This window comes from Equus quagga, chromosome 2 (genome assembly GCF_021613505.1).
Source record: "Equus quagga isolate Etosha38 chromosome 2, UCLA_HA_Equagga_1.0, whole genome shotgun sequence".
Taxonomy (NCBI): Eukaryota; Metazoa; Chordata; class Mammalia; order Perissodactyla; family Equidae; genus Equus; species Equus quagga.
In genome coordinates, this window is record NC_060268.1 from 153,307,877 (window position 1) to 153,330,260 (window position 22,384).

The window sequence follows — 22,384 nt, forward strand, 5'->3', positions numbered from 1 at the left end:
TGGTGCGATTTGTCACGTGATCTCCGAGGGCCTCCTTGAGTGGGTCCATTTCCCAAGTTGCCTCGGGAAGGGAGCGGGGGCGGAGCTTCGGAACGCGTCCGCGCGCGCCTGCGCCTGTGGTCGAGGATGGGTTGGTGGCGGGTCCGGGTTTGCCGGCTGGCGCTGTGGGCGGCGGGCGATGGTTGGACTGATTGAGCCGGGCCGGGTTGGGCCGCACAGCTGGAGGAGGTGGCCGTGAGCGGCGGCGGAGGTTGCGGGGTTCGATTTGGCTGACTGAGGAGTCGGCAGGTAAGAGCGAAGCCGCGGCCTTTGCTCCCCAGTCCTGTCCCTTTTTCTAGGGTCAGGCCCTGTTCCGGGGCCCTCTGGTGAGCCCGGGTTCCTGCTCTCTCCTCGCCCCTCCCTGCACGGCCCTGCCCTCCAGCGAGGCGGAGCGCACCCTCCAGGCAGCTGTAACGTGCGGAGCTGGGAGGAGGTTCCCTACCCAACTCGCCCATTTCACAGATTTAGAAACTCAGATCCAGAGATGGGGTTTGACTTGTCCAGTGTCTCGAAGATAGTTCAAGGTAGACCCCAAAGCGGAACCTGAGTTTTTTGACTTCCAGTCCATCACGCTTTGACCACGCCACCCTCATTGAGAAAACCTTTTCCCGGTTTTTCTAACTGCAGCTTCCGATCTTGCAGTTGGATCCTCTTGAGCGGAGCTCCAGGGTGAGCCTTTCCTTAAACTTTTTCTCTTCCTGGCACGTTAGTCCAGAAGGGGAGTCTGCACGTGAATAAAATGCTCTTGATCATTGACTTCTGTTGCTTGAGACTGCGAACATACTGAGAAGAGCATCTTTGTCCAGATGAGATTTGCCCTGACTTTCATCTCAGTTTTCTCTGCCTTCTAGTTGTTTTGGAATCTGTCCCTCCTTCTGCACGCCTCCCGCCCCCCAAATCCGGATTCCCCTTGGGAAACAGTTGACTTAGAGCCTTGGGAAGAGGAGACTGCTGTGGCCTGCAGTCCCCTCTAATTTGGTGGAGATGTTACCATGGCCTGTGGCTACTGCTGAGGGATCAGAGTGCTCACGGCTTGTGCTTGGGGTGAAGATGTGCTTTGCATTGTTTCCTTGCCCTCCCCACACCACACACAATTTTTTTGAGTTCTGCTTTACCTCAGTTTCCTCAGAGGAAAACTCCGCATGTTTAGTTGTGGCCCCATGGACTACCCGTCTCCTCCCCCACGCCCCCGCCCAAACACCACAAGCTAAAATGAGGGGAAGTTTGGCTTCAGACTTTGTTAGCTCAAATCTGATCTGTAGCTCTGCATCTACAAGCGTTCTGTTTACCTATTTGGGTTGATTTCTCATTGGACTTATTTTCTAAAATGCCTTCTAGCCCTTAAGTCTACAATTCTTAGAACAGTTTCTATTTCTCTCTTTGTTGATCATGAAGAATGATAGCAGCAGACACTTATTTAGTGTTATCACATTGGCAGGAGTGCCCTTGTTATTTGTGGGACAGATAGACATCTGGCCAGCCTTTCCTCTTCAGCATCCCTCTAGGTCATTCATTCAACAAGTATTTATTGTATACTTCCATGATCCAGGTATTGTGCTAAGTACTTTATAAACATTTCATTTATATCTTACCAAGTGTATATATGGAATAATAATAAAGGGGTGGAATTGGAAGGGACCTTAGCATTTAATCCTACCCCTTCACTGAATAGGAACACAAGGAAACTGCGCCTCAGTAGAGTTTGGAGATTTGCCGGAGATTCACCCAAGGTCACAGAACTGCTTAAGGGCAGAACTGAACCCTAAGTAGGCAAGTTATGGGGCCGATGAGAGTTGGTAAATCGAGTCCTTGAGGCAGGCATTTCCTGTAGAGCTCAGGAATTCTGGAGGTGGTTGAGAACATTCCAAAAAGTGGAGAATCTGAGCAGGAAGGTTTTTTTGGTAGAAAGGAGAGATGGTATATAATTCATGTTTATTACAGATGAGGAATGCATCTTATTTGCAAGCTATTGTAAGTAGGAAACTCCATTAGCCATGGTAAGGGAATGAACAGTGGTGTGGGCAATCTGAGCCACCTGGATTGGATGTGGGGTAAAATGTTTTGTCCCACTCTTACGTTTGGTTGTGGCTGTATGCTATTTTGAAAATTCAAGCTTCAAGCCAAACCATGATTCCAAACAATAGGAGTCCCACTCAAAGGAGGAAGGAAGTTTGAGGTTTTCTTTTTCCCTTTTCTACATTGCCCCTTCATTCTCTTAGCTCTTAGGAAGTGATGGGAGTGGCCAGTTTCTTTATCCTGGTGTGGAGAGTAGGTCCCTACTGAATTATCTTTCTTTTTCTCTGCTGGCCTTGTCTGCTGAATCTTTTTTTGCCTTAGATTGTTACAGAGTTTGTGGAAGGAGGTAATTAAATGTTTTCTTTGAAAGGCCTCTGTGGGGATGAGCCAAGTGCAAGGAGAGTACTTTGCTCCAGTTACTGAACTGAAACCATCCCCACAGTGGAGCAGCCTCCTCCAGTTTCTGCTGCGTTTCGAGCTGCCTGTTAAATAAGTCAGTGGAGTTGCTGAGGACAAAGTAGCCCTAGGGGAAAATCGGATAATTTCCTTCCTGGTGAGGACTTTAATCTGTGGAGTTGATGAAACTATCGTTGAAGGAATCTGAGTCTTGTGGGCAGGTGACCTCCCAGGGCTGTTGGATGAGGTGGAGACCACGTAGAGGAGATGAAGGCGCTTGCAGAGGAACTGTGTGGAGGGCTAAAGAGCTGGGAAGGCTGGTTGGGAAGCTTGGGGCCAAGGGCAGCAACCGCAGAAAAGGGTCTTGAGTGTCCAGCTAGAACAAGGCAGGGGAGACTCATCACAGAGCGGGCAGGCCCTCTGGTCTTTATGAGCCAGCAGCATGGCTCATAATGGAGGCCCCCTCCCACTGCCAGTGGTCTCCTGCCTGTGGTGTTATTCTGCTCTGAATACCTGAATTTGTCTTGACTTCTGTGTCCTTGGTGTGGGGCTGAGACTGGAATTGGAAACAAAGCATCTTATGTCCTGCAAGGGGTAGCTGAGCTGTCCTGACAAGACTTAAGGACCCTCATGCTACCAGCTGGGTCTGGTGGCCTCTAACCTCGGCCCAGAGGGAGTAAGAAGGCTAAGTATCTTTTGCCAAGACTCACATAGCACCAGGGAAGATCTAGGTGCAGGGTCCACATGCTGTGCACTCGCTGCCTGTTCTTTAATGAAGAGCAGTTGTTAGGAGGTAGGTTGATGGGCTAGGGCAGACAAAAGACCCCGGGAAGCCTCTGCTACAGTGGTCATGCCCACAGAGCCACAGTGAGCAGCTTTGCACATTGGCCGTGCTCCACTCAGTGGTCTGTCGGCACAGACACTAAAGACCCTGCTTTGGCTTGGAGATACCTGCCTCTTCCCTCACCCCTTTACTGTGGCCCTTTACTCTAGGTGTGCATCATCTTGGATTTCCTGTGCAACCACGTGGTGGAATGTAAGTAGGATTTCTGTAGCCTCAGAGCCTCCAGACCCTACCCCCTCTAACCTGGTTGAGACACTGTCATCACACGTTCCGTAGAGAAGTGAAGTGACTTTCCGACATCCCACAGCTGGTGACTGGCCCAGCTGGGGTTCAGTCTTAGGTCTTTGCCTCTAAGCTGGTACTCTGGGCCTCTTCCACCAGTGAGGTGGGGAGGGACGGACTTAGGCTGGCCCCTCACAATGGTGTGCTCTCCTAGGAGCCATGCGGGGCCAGCGGAGCCTGCTGCTGGGCCCCGCCCGCCTCTGCCTGCGCCTGCTTCTGCTCCTGGGCTACAGGCGCCGCCGCCCACCTCTGCTCCGGGGCCTGGTACAGCGCTGGCGCTATGGCAAGGTCTGCCTGCGCTCCCTGCTCTTCAACTCCTTTGGTAGCAGTGACGCTGCTATCGATGCTGCCTTTGAGCCCATCTACTGGCTGGTGGACAACATGATCCGCTGGTGTGGGGTGGTGAGTGATGCCCAGGGAGCAGGAAAAGGGATGTTTTGGGGTGGCAGAGGGACGTGTGTTGATGGACTCACACTGGATTTTGGAGGCCAGTCCCCCTGCCTCCCTGGGAAATTCCTGAGTCTACGTTAGGTGTTGGCAAGCTGTCTCTCTGCATCTATCTGACCTCACTGGTGTTGGCAGGTGTTTGTGGTGCTGGTGATCGTGCTGACCAGTTCCATTGTGGCCATTGCCTACCTATGTGTCCTGCCCCTCATCCTCCGAACCTACTCAGTGCCCCGACTCTGCTGGCATTTCTTCTATAGTCACTGGAATCTGATCCTCATCGTCTTCCATTACTACCAGGCCATCACCACTCCACCTGGATACCCACCCCAGGTGGGTCCCTTGGGGCATGGGGGAAGGAGAGAACTGCACGATGTAGGAGCCAGTCCCAGGAGTGGAGGGAGAGTGCCTTGGTAGCCTTTGGGGTACAGAACTGGTGCTGCCACATGATGGTGCTTGTCACAATGTTTTCCTCCCTTTGTACAGGGCCGGACTGATATCGCAACAGTCTCCATCTGTAAGAAGTGCATTTACCCCAAGCCAGCTCGAACACACCACTGCAGCATCTGTAACAGGTGGGTCTTGCCTTTGCTCTCTGGGAACCCCAGCTGTGACCCTTTTGCTGTAGCCCCAGGCCAAACCTAGACCTGGAGTTTGATAAGACATTTGTGAAGCCCCTGTGATGTGCCAGGCAATGTGACACCTGGTCCTGAGAGTTAGGCGTTATCACCACTTGTGGAAACTGAGGTTCAGAGATGAGTTACTTTGTCCAGTATCATGTAGCCAATGAAGCAGGGTTTAAAGCAAGGCCTGGCTGTCTTCAAAGTCTGTGCCCTTTCCACCTCAGCAGGATGCTGGTCCTTGTAGGAAAGGATTGGCACTGACATCTCAAGAACCCTGGCCACCGTAACAGAGCGTGTGTCCCTCCCTCACAGGTGTGTGCTGAAGATGGATCATCACTGCCGTATCCTTTTATTATTTCTTCTGCCTGAGGCCTCCTTTAGCTCCAGAGCACTGCACAGGTTAAGGGCCACAAACCTAAGGCTTCTAGCATCACCCTGCAGAAATACTGGGCTCACGAGAAGTTAGTGGAGGAGGAGTTGTGAGGGCTGACCATCTCCGGGGGGGGGGGCGCAGGCTTACAGACTCTCTGGGCTGGATCTTCTTGGAGCAAGGCATCTATTCTAACAGTTCTTTCTTTTGTAGACTGTCATGCTAACATCTGATGAATGGAAAGAAATGTTTGGGCTTTAGTGGTTGTCTGCTGGCTGTACCAGATAGAGCCATTGGTCCCCCTTTCCTGTCCCATACAGATGTCTGGTTCAGCCCAGCTAGGTTGAAGTACTAGCAGATTCATTTTACTGAAGGATTTCAGTTTTCATGGTTTCCTGTTGGGACTTGTGAGGGCTCTGAAAAGCTTTAACACTTTCACCTCAACCTCTGGAAAGTCCCATATTTTCCTGTCTTTGGAAAATAGTTCTCGGTGACTGGAAGCCCTGGGCTTGGATGATATCATCATGAAGCAAGGATGAACCATGAACCTGGACACCCCCTGAAATTGTGTGTTTGATCTTGTCCTTAACCCTTCCTCCACCAGCCTGGCTAAACAACTGTGTGGGCCACTATAACCATCGGTACTTCTTCTCTTTCTGCTTTTTCATGACTCTGGGCTGTGTCTACTGCAGCTACGGAAGTTGGGACCTTTTCCGGGAGGCTTATGCTGCCATCGAGGTGAGCCCATCATGAGGAGCAGGGCAGCTCAGTAGAGAGAACTTTGGGGAGTGGCATCTGTCCCTAAGGAGTGGGGCAGGTAGCACGCCATCCTAGAGGCCTGAGAGTATAACCAGCACTGTTTTCCATCCCCTTAGAAAATGAAACAGCTCGACAAGAACAAACTGCAGGCGGTTACCAACCAGGTGGGCTGTCCCCACCCCACTGCCTCCTGCTGCTCAGGCCAGGGGGTATAGAGTTGCTGAGGCTACTGGGCCCACCTGCTAGTCGAGTTGTGGAGGCTGGCTGAGCGGCCACAAGAGATTGGGGGTGTTGTGGGAGACTGTTTGCTGTGGGCAGACTGAGTGGCCTGGGGGCAAGCTGGAAGTCCTTGGTTTTTGGCTCTCTATCCCATTATCACCTTCTTTGGGCTGAGCAAAGACTCCGCCTTGGTGATGGCCTGAGCAGCAAGGAGTCTGTGTTAGTCTGTGTAATGGGGTTCCAGGGGACAGAGATCAGGCTGGGCCAGTCTGATCATCCTGTGCTCCTGGTCTGTCTGCATCCACATCAGGATCCTTCCTTCTCCTTGGGCCATTTAGGACTCCTTATTCTGAGCAGATCTTGGGCTCATAATTGTACCTCTGCTGCCCTTTTGGTCCTGAGTGGAGCTCACAGTTCTCCTCCCTCCAGTCATTCCATTCTGGTTGTGGGTCTGGTCCTCTCTGGGGATTGCAGCCACACAGTGCGAGTTCTAGCTGGGGAGTGGAGTGGCTTCCCCTGGAGCCCCATTTGTGTTGTCAAATTGACATGCCCAGGGTTGGCTCCTCCTGTGCTTTGCCATCCTGTCCAGATCCACTCTGCCCAGTGTTTGTCCACATGATGATGCCGCTGGGCTTGGTCCACCCATCTGGCTGCTGCCCTGACTCCTGTGTGGCATAACCCCCTATTTGCTTATCCTGGGCTTGCATCACTTCCCTGCCTGAAGGTGCAGGGGGCTCTGCTGGAGACCAGCAGAGCAAATGAGCCAGACATTGCTGTTTTCTTTTTCTAGACTTATCACCAGACCCCACCACCCACCTTCTCCTTCCGAGAAAGGGTAACGCACAAGAGTCTTGTCTACCTCTGGTTCCTGTGCAGGTATCCAATTCTCATTTTTTTTTATTTTGAGGGAGGGGCAGCTTCAGAGAAACCTTTTGAGGTGCCCACATGCAGATAGGAACCCATCCCTGTGTGAATTGCTGCTGCTCTTAGTCCAGTTTACATTGGCAAAGAGTCAGTGCTGAATTTTCTTCAGCATTTTGGGGCAGGGAACACTAAGGATAATGGCACTGAGTGTGTGTTATGTGCCAAGGTAAGTTAATTTCCTACCTAAAGGATAGGTGACTGCATTTTATAGATGAGGAAAACCGCCCAGTAGCAGTGAAGTGAGGGTGAAGTGATTTGTGGCATGATGCATGGCGAGGAGTGGTGGAGCTGGAATCTGAGTTTCGTGCCATCCCATTCTAACCCCTGGTGCTTTTACTACCCTCTGCTGTTTCCCACTATGATTAGTAATACAGACTTCTCTCCCCACTCTCCTTTCCACATAAGTTATTTTTAGCTCATGTTGATCGTTTTTATAGACAGTGAAGTCAAAGTTCCTCTAGGATGTATAGGCTGGGAGTAAGGAAGACTTAGGCAGAGAGGTCCCTAGCCAGTCATTATTGCTCAGCTCATTTTCAGACCTACTTGTAGCCTCCAGCCCCCTCTAAGCTCACCCACCAATCTTTGCCTCTCTTCTTAGTTCTGTGGCACTTGCCCTGGGTGCCCTAACTGTATGGCACGCTGTTCTCATCAGTCGAGGTGAAACTAGTATCGAAAGGCTCACCAACAGGAAGGAGAGCTGTCGGCTGCGGGCCAAGGGCAAAGTGAGTAGGGCTGAGTGCTTGGGGTGGAGGGGTGGGTGGGTAACTGAACCTGATGCCCTGTGAACAGAGGCTATGGTTAGGGCCAACTAGGGCAGGCATCCTAAAAGACCAGAATTTGCCTAGCTGAGCTTTCACTTAGCCAATTTAGGCTCGAAAATTAGAAGGGGATTATGTAAAGGGTTTGTAGAAACATGTTTTTTCTTGGCTCTAGGTTTTTAGGAATCATTACAACTATGGCTGCTTGGACAACTGGAAAGTATTCCTGGGTGTGGACACAGGAAGGTAAAGTAAAACATCTAGACCAGTGCTGTGTGATAGAACTCTCTGTGAGGAGAAGAATGTTCCAGGCCTATGCTAAGACATTAGCCACTAGTCACATGTGGCTGCTGAGCACTTGAAATGTGGCTAATGTACCAATTAATTGAATTTTCCCAATTTAAATGGGCATGTGTGGCTAGTGGCTACCATATGGGACAGTGCAGATCTACACTCTAGGAAAAGAGATCATTGCTCATTTGAGCCAAAGGGGCTTAAGGCCAAAACTTTGTGGTTTAAGTAGTAGATGAGGCCTACAGATGACTACAGTAGAATCCCCTCTGTTCTTAAGAAGGGACCTCCAGGGTAGGGTATGGTGGCCACCGATCACCTCTCCTGTGTATGGCAGTCGGCAGTTCAAGCCAGTAATTTATGGGATTGAAGTAATCTATTTGTGATAGAGGTCCTAAGACAATACATGAAGCTAGCTCCCTTAGCCCAGGAGACAAGGGTAAGTCATTTTTCAAATTGCAGCTACTGAGGCAGAACTAAGTAGGTGACCATAAGTACCTGCCACCTCCCTGTCCCATCCTCATTATACTCCTGCCTGTCACTGTGCTTGCACTGGCCCCTTAGAAATTTAGCTTGAAACCTCTAAAGGCCTTCCAGCACTGGAGGGCACATTTTTGGGACAAAATTAGAACTTTTGTCACCTTTGTGACTAATGCCAAGGTAGCTTCAGGATGTCTTCATTGTATCCTTGCTGAGGAAGGAGGATTAGGAAGGAAGACCAAGAACTCAGACATTTCTATCTTCTCTTGTAGGCACTGGCTTACTCGGGTGCTGTTACCTTCCAGTCACCTGCCCCATGGGAACGGAATGAGCTGGGACCCCCCTCCCTGGGTGACCGCTCACTCAACCTCTGTGATGGCAGTGTGAGCTGGATTATGTCAGCCACAACGTGAGCATCACTCTGCTTCCTGTGTTGTCTCAACGGCCTCCAAGGGTAGCTTCTTGGAATCCCCTTGAGCATAAAGAACCAGTGGGCCTGCCTTAGGGTACCATGCAGGGACAGCTCAAGGACCCATCTCCTGGCCACTGCAGAAGCAAGGCACCATGTGGGAAAATCCTAGGACTGATGTCCCTTTACTCAGGCAAACAGACGCTCCAGCCCCAGCCTGGAGATTAGGCAGCTAGCAACCTTGCCAGGTGCTGACCCCCACCCTCCTCCAGGTCACAGCACTGGGGTTGGCCACCACCTCTTCCACTTGCTGTCTGAGAAAACACCTGAATGGTAGAGCTGAGATCCTGGCTTCTCAACAGGGCAAAGATACCAGGCCTACTGCTGAGGTCACTGCCACTTCTCACATGCTGCTGAAGGGAGCAAAAATAAAGGTATTTGATTTTTAAAGGTATGTAGCTTCTCATTCTTTGCCTTTATTGTAGGGCAGAGAAGGGGAAAGTCAGGGTCAAGGCCTAGTGAGTAGGTGTTCTGGTCATGCCACCTGTGCCCTACTTGGAGGGGTTGGATGCCCTGAAAAATTCTTGGCCAATCCCTGTCATTACTGTTCTCCTAGCAGATGCAGTGATGCTTCTGGTTATGTGCTACTGAGGCACATAAGTAAGAGGGAGGGGGGAACATCTGAAAAGCCCATTACCAAAAGAAATCTTTATTCTCCAGCAGGTACACAACACCCACCATCCCTGGTCCTCAGGGCCACACGCATCAGCATTAACCCCTCAGCAGCATATCGCCCTTTTCCTGACACATAAATGGAAGAGCCCCAAGACCAAGATCTTTCCTCAAATACAAGTGGTCTCACACTCAGTTACTTCACAAATTCATTAGAAATCAGGATTCCTATGTTTCTTGGACAGCCATGCAACAGAGGCCCAGCATTTGTGCCGTGTCCGTGGGAAAGGCAATCAAAGGCCGGTGGTCTCCCTGCCCTGGGCAAGATGGCTCAATAGTTAGTAATTCTAGGTAAGATTGTCTGTCAGAACAGTCTAGGCCAGGACAGAGGGCTCAGCTACCAGGGCTCCCCAGCAGAAACCTGTAGGCAAGAAGAATGTTGGCAGCATTAGTGGTAAGGCTCATTTTAATCCCCTCTCTCCCCATGACCTAAAAACTCACCATTCTCCCCTGGCTGACACTGCTTCCTTGCGCACCAGTCTCTTCTTGTCATCCAAGGGTTTGGCTAGGGCCCGGATCACCTGTGGTTTGTATGGCAGCAGCTGTGGAGTTAGAAGAGTTAATCTTAGCTTTGCTCAATCAAGGCAACCTAAAGCTGCTTCTCTGACTCTACAACTAATATTCTTCCTATTCTTTAGTGATTCCAACGTATGCTATGTGGTAGGATGGCCATTCAATTATAGGGTAGTCAGGCAACCCCTGCCTATCCGTACCCTGTAGTTCATACGTGAGTCACACAGCAGGGCGGCCAGTCCCACTTGACTATGGCAAAAAGGTACTTCTCTGGCTCTTCTAAGTTTTCAGGTCAGAGAGGGACATCTGAGGTACTCACCACAGGGGTGGGCAGGCGAGTGAGAGCATGCATACACTGCAGTGCGGCAATCCGGACAGCCTGGAACACAACCACAAGGAGGTGAGGGGAGACCCATGAAGGAGAGACGTAGGTGTCCAAGAGTTGTTGGGGCTCAACACACCATGGAAGGGCTAGAGCTGAGGTTCAGGAACTTGGTGACGAGGGTGTCAATGTGAAGACTCATGACTTGGGGTGCTTCCAATAGAAGAGGCTGAAGGCAGCTGAGGGTGGAGAGCTGGACCACAGAGTCGGGGCAGGACAGGGCCTCCAGCAGCAAGGAAAGCAGCTAAGGGGGCACAGGAAAAGTGGGGATGACCACATAGGTGATGAGCCTGGTTCTCCTCCTCCCCTTTCTAGCCCCAGCTGGGGAACAATGGCTTGGTCCCTTGCTTAGAGGCTCTGACTGCAAGGCTTACCGTGGGCAGCTCTGGCAAGAGCACAGGCTTAGGCAGCCTGTTAAGTACGTGAGACAGACCCTTCAGGTAATTTGGCTTCACATCTGTAAAAAAATGGAAAAGATTGGGAGAAACTGCACAAATGTACAGCTTGAGAATTCGACTCTAATCCCTCATAAAGTTGCGACATCAGCCTACAAAGTGGTTAGAAAAAAAAGGCCCCTCAAGCTCAGAATAAGCAAGATATGCCCAGGAAAGGGAAAGAGTGGGACAAGAATCTGGAAACAAGCATTGAGGTCCTGAATTATTTTGGAGAATGTGGCCTGAGCAAAGGAGAGGTCTACATTCTGGGGCCTTTCTTTTAGACTCCTCACCTTGGGGAGCAGCATGGAAGCCCTGGACCAAAGCAGGCACATTATCTGTGAAGAACCGCTGGCGGAACATGATCCTCACTTCAGCATGGCCAGCACGAGTCAACACATCAGTGCAGTCAGACATGAGCAGAGAGAAGCCATCAGCTGCTGCTGGGCCTAGTTCTGGATCACTCAGGAGCCCCATGAGCTGGAGAAAAAGGAGCCTTTGAGGTACATCAGGGTCGAAGAATCTTAAATACCCAGAGGAGAATGGCAGTTGTTACTAGGAGGAAAAGGATCAACAGGAAGTTCCTGTTTAGGTCCTAGGTTCTCCTGTCTCCAGAATGGACTTACCCGGTCTGTAAGGCAGGAGCTGAGAGGATGATATCTGAGCAGTAGGGCCTTTGTTACCTGTAATTAGAAGAGAACAGTCAGGGCATGGCAGTCAGAGAAGTATGCTTACGGTTCAAGGTCAAATGGAAAAATTTTATTTAACCAGACATAATTGTCTCTCTCTAGCCAGAATCCATTCCAACTCCTTACCCAGAGAAGCAATGTGAAGGCCTGAGTACGACAGGGCCCAGAGCCCAGCCCAGCCTCCACTCTGTCCACAGCCAGCTGTAGGAATTCATCCAGCTGTTGCCCTAAAGAGGAGGGAGGAAATGTTGGTACGAAGGCTACGTGTTTTTCCTTTAACAACAAAGGATGTAAATCATTTAAATGCAGAGCTCCCTGAGAAGCCATTAGAAAAGAACAATATCATTTTGGCTGTGGACTTTGCCCACTCAGCTCTAGCACACCAGTGTGAGACCCTGGTGTTCTCATGATGCATGAGTGCTGGCATTCGAAAAGAGCTGTCTACTTCTACTAAAGAATTATCCCAAATAGCTTCCTGTAGGGAGTAGGATGACACAACTAGATGGAACACTTTTAAAGAGGCGGAGGACTGAACTTCAAGATTCATCGGTAGTTGAATCAGGGAGGCTCCGACCTGCAGCCTCATTCTAGTACCTGCAGGGTGCTTGTTGAGGAGTCCTGCAAAACACTTGGCAGCGGCGGTAGAGGAGAAGGGGCAGCTGTCGCAGCAGCTCAGCTCTAAAAGCTCCCGCATGAGTTGGTTCAGCTGAGGGATTTCCACCTGCAGAAAACCTGGCCGTGTAAGGAACCCAGAGAACACCTGAACTCTAAGAGAGACAGCAGAAAGTGGCAGCAGGGGCCAGGATGGACAAGAACTAAATTCTCCAGTGGGGAGAGCAGATCAGCTTAGCCTGTGACAAATTTCAGCCCAGAAGTCACCTGGGACCCACCTCCCCTTGTCAGGGTTAAACTAGAGTACTCCTCAAATGTGCCCACTTACATTTCGAGGCAGGGAGCAGACAAAGGCCATAAGCAGTGCAACTAGCCGCCTCTGCCCTGAGGAGCCATCCTACAAAGGAAAAAGAGCCCTAGAGCCTGTCCTGCCAGCAATAGGCTTGTCTGCCCCAATACTCATCCCAGATTAGCCCTACAAATTGGAAGGACAGAAGTCCCAGTATTCTTCCCCATCTGATCCATCAGACCCTCACCTGGAATGGCTGGAATCTGCAAGGGAAGCTGTTTTCAGGCAGAAAGGAGATGTTGCCATCCAAGAAGAGAGGCACAATGCGGGCGACACTCTGGGCAGCTAAGCTGAGGGTAGAGCACTAGATATCACCAAGGAGCCAGGGTTCTAAAGCAGCCCTGAGGTTCCCAATAGAGTCATTGAGTCAACGGGCCTGAGCGTGGTCATTCATGCATTCAACAAATATTAATTCAGCACATGTTATATGCCAGGAACCGTTCCCATTTTAGGCCCTGGTGATACAGCAGTGAACCAGACCAAGTCCCTGTTCTCCTGGAAGCTTACAATCTAGAGAGAAAATGTATAGTTAAAAATTGCTCCACAGGCGATTCTTCTGCACATCTGCAGCTACATTAGTCCGTGGTCCACCCACCCCCACAGTCCATGGTGCTAAAAGCCCCTTCCTCTTTTGCCAGCAAAACTTAGAGAACGAATAACTGCCTCCATATTTGATTCTGGGGAAAAGGACAGCTCAGGAGGCAGCTGTCTGCTCCTTCTTCCCAAGACTGCCATCCTTTCTGGGATCAAGCCACATCCATGATTATACTCACTCAGGGCTCAAGTGTGTGGTGGCAGTGCCAATGACAGATACCATGGCGGCCAAGACCTCATCCTCCAACAGCACTTTTCTCAGAACTGAGTGTTCCTTCCCTGCAAGATCAAAACAACACACACACAATGACAAGGCCTTGACTGTGGTTCAGATGATGAGATGTGGTTCAGATCATCATGACACAAGATCAGCAGTTCCTAACCTGTTCCCTAGTACTGCTGTAGCCCTGAGAACCAGCAAGGCACCAGAAACAGGAGTGGTCAAACATGGGCCACAGAGAGCTCTCAAGAATTCTGTGTACAGTCCTTAGCCTGGGCAACAATGGAAAATAAGGCTAGCTAATATGAACGTTCTTAACATCAGAAATAGTTACGTTAAAGTCTTCAAAAACTTAGAGATTACATGGATTTATCTTCATAGGTCCTTATTATAGCAGCTACCATACATTGATTTACTATACATACTGTGTTCCCAGGCACTATGCATTATCTTATTTCATCCTTACCAAATGCCCTGTGATAGAGACATTTCTCTTTATCTCCCCCCTTACAAGTGAGGAAATGGGCTTAGAAAGGCTAAATATCTTCACCTAAGTGGTGGAGTTGAAGATGAAGCCCAACCAGGTGTGCTTGATTCAGAACCTAATTCTAACTAAACTATTTACATAGTAATTAAAGGGAAAAAAGGTGTGCATCCTTTTGAGCATTGCTAACAGTAATGGATTTTGGTTCCTGCCACTGGTCAGGTCGGCACCCTTTGCTTAAAGTGAAACCTCAATTTGGGGACAAAGGATTCAAAGTAAGCCTCTGATGGTACAAAATGCAATACCAGCAGTACCCCAAAGGTGGCAGTGCTGGTCAACACTGGTGGAAGGCTGAGGTCCAGTGGAGGAGTAGGAGGGGAGATGGAGAAAGTTACCTGGCATGGAAGCCTGCACAGCCAAGGCAAACAGGCAAGGTATAGCTGTCTGATGGAAATACCAGCAGCTCTCGGGGTCCAGCTGGCATTTTTCTGCCACCTGCTGGAGGCTTTGACAGACAGCAATAACTTCATTCGGTCCTGCAGCCATATTCCCTGTGTGGTGAGAAAGTGTTCTCTGTAAGGTTTTCTCAAAAGCACTTCCAGGTATTTCAGTTAGCGCAGATGGGAAGAACAGTCAAAGATGAGTGACTAAAGAGACCAAGAGTGTCTTACTAAAGAACCAAGTCATTTTATTCTCTTGGATGTTCTTGTTCATCTATTCACACTTCACAGTGGAGACCTGCTCTGTGCTAGGCTCTGCAACAGAAGCATTCACGTACATTTTCTCATTTTTCATAATCCTAGAAGTATCATTTCCCCCATTTTATAGAGGAGGATGTGGGGGCTCAATGAAAACTACCAGTGGTTTTTCCAGGGTGACAGTAAGTGCAAAGTTCAGGAATCAATCCCAGGCCACACTCAGAGGCCAGTGTTCTTTCTACCATGTAACAGTAGATCATCCACTGTTGAGTGGCTCCACCACAAGGGCCGGGCAGTGCAAAGCAGGGAGCTTAGGAAATTAGTGAGGGCCATGGTGAGTGAGCACGCAGAAGCTGCTGTCACTTATGCCTCGGAGCAGTGCTTCTCAAACCAGCATGTGTGTACGAGTTACCTGGAGTTCCTGTTAAAATGGCAGATTCTGATCAGTGAGGCCTGAGACTCTGCACTTCTAACAAGCTCCCAGATGATGCCCATGCTGCTGACTGATGGACCATATTTTGAGTAGCATGGCCTGAGAGTGGTGCTTTTCAATTCTGGTTCCACATTCAAATCACATGGGCAGCGCTCTTATTGTTGCCAAAATCCCATCCCTCCTCAGAGATTGATTTAGTTGGACTCAGTGAGGCCTAGGCATCAATATTTTATTTAAAAGTTCCCATGTGACTCTCATGGATAGCTGCCATTGGAACCACTGCCTTAAAGGCATCAACTCCAAGCTTGACTACAGCTCCCCATTCAGCCCAGCTCTTTGATGATGATTCTTGGTAGTTACCTTTGTTCATCTGGCAGAGATGCTGCAGCAGCAGAGGCAGAGTCTCCTTGACAAGGCTGGGATGTGTTGATACAGCCGACAAGGCTTGGAGACAGCATAGATGCTGGGAGTGTTTGGTGGGCCCATCCCCTCTGGCCAAATCTGACTCCCCTGAAAGCAGCCCAGGAGACAAAGTTTTACTGTGTGATGGCAAGCATGAATGTCCCCAAGCCTCTCTAGGAAGGGGCAGGCCACAGAAGACCCGAGGCACATACCTAAGCACAGCTCCTCAGCAAGCTTGGGCACTAGGTGGCTGCTGAAGGCCAGAGGGTAGAGAGTGGCCAGAGTACCTGATGCTTCCAGTGCTGCTACCCTGCTGGGGGCACAGGGCAAAGGAGCATTAGCTAAGCCTTAGCCCACTGTTCTCTTGCCTAGGCCTGCCATTAGGCAGATTCAGGAGTGTGGGCTCCTGAGGCTGCCTTACTGAAAAAGCAGGACTCAAGTTCCTACACTACTAAGTTGGACAGAGCTTCTTAATGCCCAAGAAAAGAGACAGCAGTCCCACATCTCCAACAGGTTAGCACCCAGAGTCAAGCACAGGGCCCACCTCCCCTAGGGAGAGCCAAGGGTCAGAAGCACAGAGCCCTGGTCCATCCTTGCTGGTTCTGTTGCTGCCAACACAGAGGCAGGGAACAGCTGGCTCTATGTCACTTCTTTAGATTCTCACCAACTCTGGGACTCCTCCTCCAGGAAGCTCAGTCTGTATAGATGACCCACTGCCAGCTCTAAGTCCCCGGATGACAGGAGACCTGTGTTAAAAGGGCAAACAAACCTCATCTTCCCCTGCAGCCACCACAGCCTTTCCAAAAGTCCTATTAGAAATCCCAAGTCAACCAGAGTTGTAGTGAGAACTAGAAAATTAAGACTGCTCTTCATTTAAGATAGAAAATTGCAAGGAAAGGACCAATACCCCTATCTTTTCTCTCTCCCTTAAGTGTACCTGGCTGGGCACCCAGGACTGTGAGTGTACGGATACCAACAAGCTGAAGCTGCGTGTTGGGGTCTGTCAGGGCCATGAATACCAGTGAGCACAGTTGGTCCTTGAAGCCACTCAGAGGCCTTTCGTCTAGGGAGAGACAGAGTCCAGGTTAGAGGAAAGCCCTGACTCAGCAGTCAGGCAAAGACAACTTGGGGCAGATTGAAAGAGCTTAATCCATTGGGTGTTCAGGAAGTACACTGGGAAAAAAATAGAGGTCTCATCCATTAAGCGTTCTTATGCTAAACCTCGGAACGACAGGACCACTGCTCTAGACTACTTCTCCACGGCACTCTTTGCCTTCCCTCCTTCATCGGCTTCAGTACACAGCAGCCCCCAGAATACCACATCTGGAAGGTGACCTCACCCTTGTCTTCACAGCTCCATTTCTGTTGCAGCTTCAAGAAACCCAGGATCATTTCAAGAATCGTCCGCCGCTGGTTGCTCTGTAATGTTTTAAGGGGTACTGGAGTCAAAGAATATTTTAAAGGATTTCAATCCTGCTACTCTGGAAGTGGGGAGAACTATCCTTTTATGTAAGAGTGTCAGGAAAAGAGTGAATAAGAGAACCAGCAGCAGCTAGTGGGAGCAAAACCCAGCATCTACTATCGAGGCCCAAGCTCAATACTTAGCGCTCTCTCTCTCTCTGTGAGAAAGGGACCCTAGCAAGAGGCACCATCATTTCCTCAAAAGATCCTGCTCTCTTACCTGACTGTGTTTGTGGAACTGTTCCAGCAGTAAAGGCAGCACGTTGCTGGTGATGTGGTCACAGGCTCGGGCAGAGGCACCTGCAGCAGCCTGCAGCAGTTTGGCACTAGGCCACACCAATTTCATGTCCGGTTCACACAGATGGTGCCTGCAGTCTAGAGAGGCAGCACATCACAGGCCTGGGCGCAGGCCAAGCATGGCCTGAGCCCCATAGTCCATATAAATGGGAGAACTGAGACCTGGGCGGTTTGCTAGCACTTACCACTCAAATTGTTTTCAAGTAGGGCTCCAGCCCTCAAATCACTGAACATGGGGGGCTACACATGAAAGGTCATCAGCCCTTAAGGAATTTCTCTCTAGTGTGCTCACTGCCCTCTCTGGCTCCCATGGCCCCATTACCCTGTAGAATGTTGCTAAGGAAGGAGTCCAGGAGGTCCTCAGCATCAGCCCTCAGCACAGAGCGAGACAAACAGGCAGTCAGGGAGTGGAGGGCCGCTAGGCCCTCGGCCTCCACCCGCTCACTTGCTGTCTGGAACACCTGTCAGGGAGGGATCCCATGGCTACTGAGGTGAGCCTGCACCAGGTGATACCCCACCCACCTACTGCCTATTTCCTTTGGGGGAGGCAGGGGAGGGTTTGAGAACCTTTAGGGCACAGCAATGAAAATTAACCCCTCAAATGACTTTCTTCTCACCCAATGTATTCTCACCAGGACTGATATACATAATTTTGAGAAACAGAATGCCAACTTTGAGCAGTGGCTATTGGGATCCCCTACCCTAAGCCTCCTCCTCTCCCCCTCTATTCAGTACGGTACCATAGGTGTCATCACCTCTGCTCCTTACCATGGAAGGACAAGAAGTGGGCACTGTGCAAAAGTGATCAAGTTACATCACCAAGCAGCTGACCCTCATGTAGGAACTGTCTCTCTTCTCATTCAACTAGAAGTGTGCCCCACTGCTTGCTTGTTGAATAACCAGGCACAGCAACAGAGGGAAAAGGACAGGGTGTATTATTTCCCCTCATGCCTGACAACTGGGAGTTAACAGTAGTGAATTTATCTAAGTAACACTCACCTCCCTGCGGACAGAAGCCCAAAGGCTGGGGAGGAAGTCCTTCAGTTCCTTCTGTCCGTACACAGAACAGCAAGCATTCTGCCAAGGAAAACGCAGGTATCAGCTATCTACACACTCGACTTCCTAGGATATGCAGGTACCTCAGCGTAATGGCACCTGAAGGAGCCTGGCTCTCAGCAAAAAAACCAGCAGGATTTTATAACAGTCCCACCCAGGGCACAGAAAAATAGAGCACAGCCTGACGAATGAACAAGCATCAAGAGGGAGCCCTGGTCAGCCTTTCCTTGGCTGCCATGCAGTTATGACAGGACAAAATAATTTGCTGTTGGGGGCTTTAAATCAACATACAGGCCCAGATCCGAGGTATCCCTCTTTTGAAGCCCACTGAAATGTTCCCTGGCTCTCCAAGAATCTATAATCCTTTAGCATCCCTAATTTGTCTAAAGGCAGCGGGACCCTAGAAGGAGAAAAATCACTCACCAGAGTCTGCAGAGAATCCAGCTTGGCACTCAGAATCTCGGAATCCACTTTCTCAATCAGCAGGGGCAGCAAGAACTGTGGGAGAGAAGGAAGAACTGAAGCCTAACATGGGGAGTGTTGCAGATACACAAGGCCAACCATGTCCTTACTGCATCAGTCCCCACGGGTAGGTGCTACATTAAGGAGCTACACTTGAGTCAGGAGTTGTGACTCTAAGCCAACTTTCTGGCCAAGATGTGGCCAGATCTCCAGAGACATGAAAAATGGGCTAGTTGGCAAAGCTATAGGATTTCAAAAGACAGCACCAGATAGGGACTAGATTACTATTTTAAAGGAAGAGATGGTAAAGTTTTCTACTTACCACACAAGCCTGAAGACATGTGCAGGATGTCACACCTTAAAACATATACTGGATCTTTCTTTTCCCCCCAGTTTTTACTGTTCTTTCTTCAGAGACTTCAACGGGCTAATGCTACATACCTTAATCTTGGCTAGACCCACCTCAGCAAATCGTGGTGTAGAAGCCAGCACAGCTCGAAGACTCAGGATGAGATCTTCTCTCTGGATACCATGGGGATCATTGGGTGGCTGGAAAAGGGAGAAGGACCATGGGTTTGTATAACCACTCTTGGACACAGGCTTGAACCTAACAACCCTGCAGAATAGGGTGATATTTACACCTAATCTAGCAGAATAGTATGATATGAGGTTCCAGCAAGAAAACATGCTTGCCAGCGAGAGAAAGATAATCTGTGTATGACTCCACTCATATGAGGAATTTAAAATTATGGACCAAGAACAGTTTAGTGGATACCAGGGGAAAGGTGGGGTGGGGGGTGGGCACAAAGGGTGAAGTGGTGCACCTACAACATGACTGACAAACATTAATGCACAATTGAAATTTCACAAGATTGTAACCTATCAATAACTCAATAAAAAAAAAATTGAAAGAAAAAAAAAAAGAAAACATGCTTGCTCTTATACATTCCTTGGAAATTTTTGTCTTTTGGCATTTGTTTTCTATCTGATCAAACAGTTTATCTCTGATCTATCTTCTCACCACTCAGAGAGAAGCACCATTAACTTTCTGGTACATTACTTTCTTCTCTGTATATATATTATGACTATGTGTTGGCAGACACTGCCTCCCTTTAAAATATATCTACTTTTAGAAAATGTGATTGTTTTGTACATAGGGTTTGTAATTTATATTTTCATTTAATAAATTAGGAACATTTTCCCATGCCATTAAATTATTCTTTCATGACATTAGTTTTAGTGGCTAATGCTATTTCATTGTGTGGTTGAGCCGCAATTTATTTAAATAATCCTCCTTTGATAGACATTTCTGTTTTTTCACCCTCATAAAAAGTTGTAATTCTGGCAATATAAAAAGCATTGATGGTTTCTGTGTCAAGAGGGCAAACTAAAAACGTGCATCAGATTTTCCTTTTCCTCTTTAGAAAGCCCATTAAAATATAGTTAAAGGGCTTTTCTATTTTTTTTTTTTTAAAGATTTTATTTTTTTCCTTTTTCTCCTCAAAGCTTCCCGGTACATAGTTGTGTATTCTTCGTTGTGGGTCCTTTTAGTTGTGGCATGTGGGATGCTGCCTCGGCGTGGTTTGATGAGCAGTGCCATGTCCGCGCCCAGGATTCGAACCAACGAAACACTGGGCCGCCTGCAGCAGAGCGCGCGAACTTAACCACTCAGCCACGGGGCCAGCCCCAAGGGATTTTCTATTTTTTAAAGACATAAAGCTAAAGGTTGAAGAGAGTAGGATAAGAGATGTTAGCAACAAAATTTTAGAAGATGAAAAGCAGATGGATAAGAAGAAAATGACTTAGCAAAGCCGAGACAACAGAATCCTCAGTAGGCCTAGGGAAAGCTGAATAACTACCCATATACACTGCACAGTCCTCAAAAAGCTTTGCAATTGGCATACCACGTACCTTTGGGATTGGGAGTGGGGTTAGAGAAGCAATCTGACCTCCTAGATTGCCTCCCAACTCCTCCCCAACTGCAGTAGAATCCAGAGGTTTAACTCTCTGGAGAGGGTAAGACAGAGGTCTCTAGTCTTGGAGATGCAGATGCAGTTGAGAGCTTGAGTGATGTACAAAAAAGGAGGTCTTACTGATATGGTACTGAGTGCTGAGATTTTGCAGCCTTTCTAGCCCCATGTGCTTATAGCCAGACTTCTCCCTCTAGGCAGATCTAAGGTCTTTTTCTAGAAGAACCTGACTAGCCAAAGAGGAAGAATACATTGGGGGTTCCCCAAACTGTCCATGGAAGCCACTCTACAATGAAGCTCATAGGCAACAAGCCCATTGTATGTGCTCAGAGCTCCCACTCAACTTTATAATCCTCACTTTGAAATATGTGCAAACTCCCAAGATTACCAGATATCTGAGGAAAGCCTCTAACCTAGAAATAGAGACCAAAATAAATTGAAAAAAACTTGGAGGACACAAAGACCACATATGTGGGAGAAGAAATATTAAAAAAGTATATATCATTGGTATTTTTTAAAAAGAAAGTAATTTATCCATGAATTAAATAAGACCAGAATGCTATAAAAAAAAACCCAAAACACCAAAAAACATTCAAAGATCATCAATAACAACAACAAAAGGCCCTTGGAAATTCAAAGCATGAAAGCAGACATGAACAAAAATCAAAGAAAGGATTATGGGGAGATATGCTAGTCCTTGGGCTGACCACTGCAGGCTGCATTTCCCAGGCTCCCATATTGGCCTGGGATCAGCCAATGGGAGGCACTTGTAGAATAATGCAGGGCAGAAGGAAGAGAAAAGCCAGGGTATTTCTTCTCATTCCTCTGATTCAGCTGGCGTCTTCAGCATTGGCAGCATCTTCTCTATGGCTCCAGTTCCCACTCATAGGCCCACTGTGGTTCCAGTTTTTGTTAGATACTTTCAGCCCCTGGGGTCCAATAACATCAATTCTTTTGTTTGTCACCCCAGCCTAAGGGTGGTAATGGCTTCCTGCTCTTGATAATCTCTGGGTTGCCTCGCTATCCCTGTTTGGTTTTTCACCTCTCCTATCACTTGTATAAACAATTTCCTGCATTAAATTATTTGTTTTAAATAGCAAAGTGGTTTCTGTTTTCATGGCTGGACTTTGACTGGTAGAAAAGATAAAATCGTGGAATTCTCTTATAAAGTAACAAAAAGGTGTAGAAAATATGAAAGAAAAGGTAAGAGATTCAGAGATCTAACAAAAGATTAATAGTTCTAAAACAGAAGGACCAGAGAAAACGGGAAGAAATCATCAATGAAAGGATACAAGAACATTTCCTGGAACCAAAGGACATGATTTCCAGGCGGATAGGGCCTACCAAGTACCCAATACAATGCATGAAAACACATCATTGTGAAAATTCAATATATTGGGGGCAAAATCAACCTTAATAGCTTCCAGAAAGGAGGAAAAAAGGTGAATACAAACATGTACAAACCAGAAGGAATTTAGACTTCTCCATAGCAACTGAAAACTACAGGTAAATGTAGCAATGCCTTCAGAATCTTGGGGGAAAAGAATTTCCATTGTTGAATTTTATATCCATACTATCAATAAATGGGAGGAAAGAATGAAGATATTTTAGATTTACAAGATCTAAAAAATTTTCCCTCCTTTACACACTCTTAGGAAGCTAATGAAGGATTTGCATCACTGACATGTGGCAGTAAACCACAAAATGAGGAATACATGAACAAAGAACATAGATGATCTGAT

At 48.4% G+C, this 22,384-nt stretch overlaps 2 protein-coding genes across 11 annotated transcripts in view; one reads left to right on the forward strand and one right to left on the reverse strand.

The window, feature by feature from the left end:
• Nucleotides 1-104: 104 nt before the first annotated feature.
• ZDHHC16 (zinc finger DHHC-type palmitoyltransferase 16) lies at nt 105-9,308 on the forward strand. Of its 6 annotated transcripts, XM_046654868.1 has the most exons (13): nt 105-288; nt 667-708; nt 3,445-3,487; nt 3,732-3,979; nt 4,160-4,354; nt 4,508-4,596; nt 4,957-4,985; nt 5,619-5,752; nt 5,890-5,937; nt 6,783-6,868; nt 7,515-7,638; nt 7,850-7,920; nt 8,718-9,308. In XM_046654868.1, the coding sequence occupies exons 4-13, from the start codon at nt 3,737-3,739 to the stop codon at nt 8,830-8,832; spliced, it is 1,134 nt and encodes a 377-aa protein (XP_046510824.1). In that variant the 5' UTR covers nt 105-288; nt 667-708; nt 3,445-3,487; nt 3,732-3,736; the 3' UTR covers nt 8,833-9,308. The 6 variants fall into 6 exon arrangements, with proteins under 6 accessions (XP_046510824.1, XP_046510821.1, XP_046510820.1 ...); XM_046654865.1 differs by lacking the exon at nt 667-708; XM_046654864.1 differs by lacking the exons at nt 667-708; nt 3,445-3,487 and having other exon boundaries at nt 106-288; nt 8,718-8,854; nt 9,127-9,308.
• Nucleotides 9,309-9,547: 239 nt separating this feature from the next.
• Nucleotides 9,548-22,384, reverse strand: part of MMS19 (MMS19 homolog, cytosolic iron-sulfur assembly component) — a 30,253-nt gene continuing 17,416 nt past the window's right edge. The window contains exons 9-31 of one of the 5 annotated variants that reach the window (XM_046654859.1): nt 19,135-19,221; nt 18,634-18,708; nt 18,154-18,231; nt 17,477-17,615; nt 17,078-17,232; nt 16,737-16,815; nt 16,334-16,459; nt 16,061-16,142; nt 15,609-15,706; nt 15,355-15,504; nt 14,259-14,414; nt 13,339-13,438; nt 12,753-12,855; nt 12,545-12,613; nt 12,199-12,325; nt 11,731-11,831; nt 11,542-11,598; nt 11,209-11,395; nt 10,856-10,938; nt 10,561-10,725; nt 10,419-10,478; nt 10,028-10,128; nt 9,548-9,947 (exon numbers count right to left, since the gene is read on the reverse strand). In XM_046654859.1, the coding sequence (XP_046510815.1) occupies nt 9,920-9,947; nt 10,028-10,128; nt 10,419-10,478; nt 10,561-10,725; nt 10,856-10,938; nt 11,209-11,395; nt 11,542-11,598; nt 11,731-11,831; nt 12,199-12,325; nt 12,545-12,613; nt 12,753-12,855; nt 13,339-13,438; nt 14,259-14,414; nt 15,355-15,504; nt 15,609-15,706; nt 16,061-16,142; nt 16,334-16,459; nt 16,737-16,815; nt 17,078-17,232; nt 17,477-17,615; nt 18,154-18,231; nt 18,634-18,708; nt 19,135-19,221 (2,406 nt within the window). In that variant the 3' untranslated portion in view covers nt 9,548-9,919. Of the gene's footprint in view, nt 9,948-10,027; nt 10,129-10,418; nt 10,479-10,560; nt 10,726-10,855; nt 10,939-11,208; nt 11,439-11,541; nt 11,599-11,730; nt 11,832-12,198; nt 12,326-12,544; nt 12,614-12,752; nt 12,856-13,338; nt 13,439-14,258; nt 14,415-15,354; nt 15,505-15,608; nt 15,710-16,060; nt 16,143-16,333; nt 16,460-16,736; nt 16,816-17,077; nt 17,233-17,476; nt 17,616-18,153; nt 18,232-18,633; nt 18,709-19,134; nt 19,222-22,384 lie in introns of those variants that run through there. The other 4 variants (XM_046654858.1, XM_046654860.1, XM_046654861.1 and 1 more) reach the window with 4 other exon arrangements.